Source organism: Tamandua tetradactyla, chromosome 8, assembly GCF_023851605.1.
Source record: "Tamandua tetradactyla isolate mTamTet1 chromosome 8, mTamTet1.pri, whole genome shotgun sequence".
Classification (NCBI taxonomy): Eukaryota; Metazoa; Chordata; class Mammalia; order Pilosa; family Myrmecophagidae; genus Tamandua; species Tamandua tetradactyla.
Window position 1 is genome coordinate 94,309,976 of NC_135334.1, and position 6,377 is coordinate 94,316,352.

A 6,377-nucleotide genomic window follows, 5' to 3' on the forward strand; every position below is an offset into this window, starting at 1 on the left:
ACGGAAGATGAGACCTCCGAGTTGCAGGCGGGGCCAGAGACCTAACTTCCCGAAGGAGGGGGTTAGCGCCCGACCCCGCGGCCTCCTCGCAGCAGCTTCCCACAGCTTCAAACCAGCTCACCACCCCCACCCCCTCTCCCACCCCCAAGCCCTACTGGAGGCCGGGGAAAAGGGATGAGACGACAGCCCGACCAAAGACAGAGACGCCCACCAGGCACACGGGACGACTCCCAGATCCCGGGGTCCCAGACCCGGCTCGGCGGGCTGCCCGCACCTTGCCAAGCAGCCGTCTCAGACCTTCGCAGTCGAACTCCATCTCTAGCTAGAACCCGGAGCCAGAATCCTTAACCCCAGCCCTGAATCTTCTTCCGGAACCGCCCAGAACGGAGGCTGCCGAGGACCAAACCTCCCCAGAGGTCCAAGGCACCGCCCCCTTCCAGGCAAGAAATTCCATTCCTTCTCCTTCAAAGCTCCAGACTCAGCCGCGGCTCCGTGGAGCCTCCGCCTAGGATCGAACGGGGTCACCGGCTCTGAGCAGGCAGGTGAGCAGAGCGCGATCAGAAACGTGTTAGCCGCAAGGGAACCAGAACTCAGCTTGCTGGACGTGAACTTGGGGACATTTATGAAGAGAGGAGCTGAGGAGGAGATGGAAGCGACACGCAGTGTTCTTGAAAAGAGTTTCTAGAAGGGTGTGTTAAATTCAGCAGAATATCGAGAAAGATCAGGACTGGAAATTGTACTTTGATTTAGGAAGAAAAGGTAATGGATTTCAAGAGCCAAATTGCATGGAGTTAGTCAAGAGGAGCCTTAGAAAACTGGGAGCTAGGACAGCAGTATGAGGAGGGTGCAGTATTTCGGGGCGAGGGGGTGCTTTTTTTTAAAGGAGAAGTTATAACCCAGTTGATGGTTGAGAGGAAGAAGCCAGGTGAAAAATAGGAGTTTGAAGACAAGAGAGGCTGGGGGAAGACTGATGGACAAAATCAGCTGGAGAAGGTTGGAGAAGAGATGTAGGAGACAGCGATTTTTGGGCTCTGTTTGGTCTCCTTGACTTGTGGAGTTACTTATCTGTTCATTGACCTTGGTTTGACTCATTGGGTTTTAAAAGTAGCAGGAGTTGGATATTTTAATTAAGCAGTTGGGAGTCAAAAGGATGAGCTGATTATAAGAAATTCCAAAGGCAGGACTGCTATGACTCAATTGAGAGAAGAAAGGGAAAAGCTGGAAGGAGCAATGATTCACTCAACAAACCTTTGTTGAGTACCTACTATGTGCCAGGTATTTTCCTAGGTGTGAGGATACAGCAATGAACAAAACAGACAAAAATATTTTCTGTCCTAGAGCTTCTTTTCTTTTATAAGTAGGAGGAGAAAAATATTAAGTGTAATGAATAAATAAATTATACAGCATGTTAAATGATTAGTGGTGTGGAAAATAAAATTTTAAAAGGCAGGGTAAATGGGTTCATTTCCTGGTGCCTGCACATGTTAAAAAAGGAAAAAAAGAAAGAAGAAGACAGGGTAAAGAGATCAGGGTAGGTCCCACTGAGAGGTGATGGAGTGAGTGGTCCATATTAAAGGCTAGCCAAAGCAAAGTCCTAAGGCGGAGCATACTGTGGGGGGCTCAAGGAGGCCTGTGTGACTGGAGTAGAATGAGGAAGCAGAAGTAGGAAGCTAAATTAGAAAAAGGGGGAGAGAACAGTTGGTGTAGGGCAGTGGTTCTCCCTGTGCAGTCTCCAGACCAATGGCCTCTGCCTCACCTGGGAGCTTGTTAGAAATGCAGATGCTAAAACTCCATCCCAGACTTGATGAATTAGAGTCACGAGGTGGGGGGTGGGGGTGGGGTGCTGGACAATCTGTGTTTTAACAAGCCTTCCTGATAATTCTGATACGTGTTAAATCTTTGAACCACGGAAGCTTTTTAGACCATTGTTAAGTTAATGCCTTCTAACCATTAGGAATGTACCTGTAATTAAATAGGTTGGATTTATTGATCTTTGCGGTGAGGGAAAACTCATCCCAGTGGGGAACCTTTGGGACAGCTTGATGGGAGAGTGTTAGAAAGGACGTATTATAGGATTACAGGATTTGGGTGATTTGGGGAAGAGTTCAAGGAAGTGGGGGTTTGCTCTGAAATTGGTGCTGTCGATAAGCAGGGACAAGTCTATGACTGGGTATTTCAATAAGTCTAGTCCACAGAGAGGATAGACCAGAGCAAGAATAAAATTGTTATTGGTAAAGAAGTAGCTGTCACTCATATCAGCAGGGAGAGAGGGATGTTCAGTGTTTCGTGGGTTGCACAGTGACCCTGTTTTTGTCTCTGCTTAGACAAAATCGTGAAGTGGACTTGTTTCCTCTCACTGTATCATGATCTGAGTGACCTTCTCTGGTGTTGGTGTTTGTGAGATTGTTTGTAACCAACAGGAGAATAGCATGGCCCAGTTGTGAGCACCGGGCCCACCTGACAACGCTGAGGCTTAGCTGTATCAGCCCGATTGCTGGATGTCAGGACTGCTTTTTTTCTATCTCAGGCTTTTACTCTGAGAGAAAGGGGAAGCCGCTGGAGGGTTTTGAATAAAGAAGTGATGTGACATGAGAATTTTAAAAGAATAACTCTGACTGCTGTGCAGGGGGCAAAAGTGGAAGCCAGGAGGTAATTTAGGAGATAAGATTACAGGGAGAAGTTGAAAGATAAAAGGCCTGTTAAGTGCACCTTGATCAGATCTAACAAACCTTGGAAACAGTAGAGCTTCCAAGGGCCCCATGCGCTAACATATCCTACTGTTAGTAGCAAAACCTGCGTGAGATTCTTCAGTATTTTATGAAAGAGTCAGGGAAAATAGAACTTAGGGAAGCTTTCTATCCAAACTATTTCTGTCAAGTCTAGTCACTTGAATGCATCGTGGGCACTAGGAACACTTCATGCCTCTGTGTGTGTGTGTGTGTGTAGTTATTTCTTATTCTAAGGCACATTGCCATGAGTTTTACCTGTTTTCTTTTTATCAGTTTAGCTTCACAAAACCCAAGGACCTAGATAGAATTATTATCTCAAATTTACTAATGAGGAAACTGAGGTTTAGTGTCGTATTACTTATTTCCTTGATTCTGAGATGCTCTTGAATAATAGATGTTAATGACAGCATTTTGGGAGAGAAAAATACTACAAAATTAAATATACCTACCAATTCTAAACACATACCTATTTTAGAAGAGTTTAAATGTGGAAAAGTATGCATTTTAAAGGATACACATTACATACACAGATATGGTGTCCTTGGCCCCATTTTACAGATGGAGAAACCAAGACTCGGATTAAATTATTGCAGAAGGTGTTGTCAAAGACCATGCTCCTGATCTATGCATTATGCTGTTTTTCAGTGTGTGTGAAGTTGTGATGAAACTGTGATTAGTAATCCGTGGGAAATCAGAATTCTGGGTCTGATAGTGCTTAGTCTCAGGAAGTCCCAAGAAGAAGGCTCTGTAATACAAACATTGGCTTCCCAAACCCACACACACCCTGACTTCCTGTCTGACCATTCTCATCTCCTGAGACTTGTGCTCTTAGATCCTGTAGTCTAACCAGGCTGAAATATTTGCCCAGCCCCAAGCACGTTATGTTCTTCTTTTCCTAATTCTCAGTGCCTGGAACATTTTATTGTACCAGTGTACCTATCTACCTTCATTTTCACTCCTTTTTGTATCCTCAAAGACTATTAGTACCTAGTGTACAGCAAGTTAAGTCTCATTTATTTCTATATTCCCAGAGCCTAGTATGCTTGAATATATGCATGTATTCATTCTACTAATATTAAGTAAGCCAGATGTAAAGAGGCCTTCTATAGAAAGCTTCCTTAAATGATTAAAGGTGATTAATAAGGTGACCAAAGCCATAGGGGAAAGATAGGATAGGATACTAGTTCTCAGCCTTATTAAGTTAAAAATCTGTTGAAAGATATTGACCAGTCCTAGAAACATGTATATACCCACCTATACAGTCCATTTTGTGCCCAATTTCAGGAGTATTTATGGATCTACTGCAACCTGTCTGTTCTAGTTTGCTTGCTTCCGGACTGCAATATACCAGAAATGTAACGGCTTTTTTTAAAGGAAAATTTAATGAGTATAGTTTACAGTTGTATGGCGCTGGAAAGTCTATAAAAATATCCAAATTAAGGCACCAACAAGAGGTTACCTTCACTCAAGAAAGGCCAGTGAAGTTCAGGGTTTCTCTCTCAAATGGAGAGACACATGGTGAACATGGCAACATTTGCCAGCCTTCTCTCCAGGCTTTTTGTTTCATGAAGCTCCCCCAGGGGTGTTTCCTTCTTCATCTCCAAGGGTCTCTGGCTGCGTGGGCTCTGGTAATTCTCATGGCTGTCATGGATTTGTTCCCTCCAAAATGTTTCCTCTTTTAAAGGATTTTGCTAAACTAATCTAGACCCACCTGGAAGGATGGAGTCACATCTCCCTCTAATGAAAAATTAGTACCTGCAATTGGAAGAGCCACATCTCCATGGAGATATCCTAATCAAGTTTCCAACATACAGTACTGACTAGGGATTCATAGAAACAGCTGCCTCCACAATATTGGATCAGGATTAAAGCATAGCTTTTCTAGGGCCTATGATCCTTTCAAACCAGCATACTTCCCTGACCCCAGTTTAAGAATCCAAGTGTAGTTGGTAGGCGCCTAAATTGCTGCAACCTTTGGCCAAGTTATATGGCATACCTTTGACTCTGTAATCCCACTTTTGGGAATCTGTCTTAAAGAAATTAAAGTACCCAGGATATCTGCACAAAGATATTAATTATGTCAAAGGGAAAAAAATAGTGCCCAAATTTAAAAATGGGAAAACTGTATATTCTGCATCTTTGTTTGCAACTTGAGAAAAATCATGAAAAATGGTTTATTTAAAATTAGAACTTGTTTTAAGTGCTCTGCTTCTGATCTCAGATTGGATGTTCTAATCTTTGTTATTTCAAAATTGTTTTTCCTGTCAGACAGATTGAGGGACAAAACCTTGTAATTGGACACACTTGCATCCTTGTCACTTCTTAGATGTGTAGAGTTGTTGTTCTTTGCCTGACAATCAGCATATTCTACATCTCGGGCCATCCTTCTACAAACATTCTTTTTAACATATACACATGGCCATATTTTTATGACCTTGTAAAATAAAATGGCAATCATTATTATGTATTTCAAACTAGCTCTTTTTGTAAGGATTTTATATAACCTCTCCATTTTCATGCTGTGTCTGAACTGGCATACTCTTTTTTTTTTAATTGATTTTTAAATTTTTTTTAAAATACCAAAAAACACCAAACAAACGCAAACATTCTTAACTTTTGATCATTCTGTTCTACATATAAAATCGGAAATTCACAATATCATCACATAGTTGCATATTCATTGTCATGATCATTTCTTGGAACATTTGCATCTATTCAGAAAAAGAAATAAAAAGAAAACAAAAAAAAATTCATACGTACCATACTCCTTACCCCTCCCTTTCATTGATCACTAGCATTTCAAACTAAATTTATTTTAACATTTGTTCCCCCCTTATTTATTTTTATTCCATATGTTTTACTCATCTGTTGATAAGGTAGATAAAAGAAGCATCAGACACAAGGTTTTCACAATCACACAGTCACATTGTGAAAGCTGTATCATTATACAGTCATCTTCAAGAAACATGGCTACTGGAACACAGCTCTACATTTTCAGGCAGTTCCCTCCAGCCTCTCCATTACATCTTGACTAACAAGGTGATATCCATTTTAATGCGTAAGAATAACCTCCAGGATAACCTCTTGACTCTGTTTGGAATCTCTCAGCATTGACACTTTATTTTGTCTCATTTCACTCTTCCCCTTTTTGGTCAAGACGGTTTTCTCAATCCCTTGATGCTGAGTCTCAGCTCATTCTAGGGTTTTTCTCAATCCCTTGTTGCTGAGCCTCAGCTCATTCTAGGATTTCTGTCCCACGTTGCCAGAAAGGCCCACACCCCTGGGAATCATGACCCACGTAGATGGGGGAGGGTGGTAAGTTTGCTTGTTGTGTTGGCTGGAGAGAGAGGCCACATCTGAGCAACAAAAGAGTTTCTCTTGGGGGTGACTCTTAGGCCTAATTTTAAGTAGGCTTGATCTATCCTTTGTGGGGTTAAGTTTCATATGAACAAACCCCAAGATTGGGGGCTCAGCCTATTGCTTTGGTTGTCCCCACTGCTTGTGAGAATATCAAGAATTCAACTTGGGGAAGTTGAATTTTCCCCCTTTCTCACCATTCCCTAAAGGGGACTTTGCCAATACTTTTTTATTTGCTTAAACTGGCATACTCTTGGTTAGCAAGTAAATTAGTAGTGCTCAAGAGAGATT

General features: G+C 42.1%; 1 protein-coding gene across 1 annotated transcript in view; it reads right to left on the bottom strand.

The window, feature by feature from the left end:
• The window catches only part of UEVLD (UEV and lactate/malate dehyrogenase domains), an 86,054-nt gene extending 85,674 nt beyond the window's left edge, over window positions 1-380 (bottom strand). The window contains 1 exon segment of the mRNA XM_077114176.1: window positions 275-380. Within this exon segment, the coding sequence (XP_076970291.1) occupies window positions 275-316 (42 nt within the window). The 5' untranslated portion in view covers window positions 317-380.
• Between the last annotated feature and the right edge of the window lie 5,997 nt (window positions 381-6,377).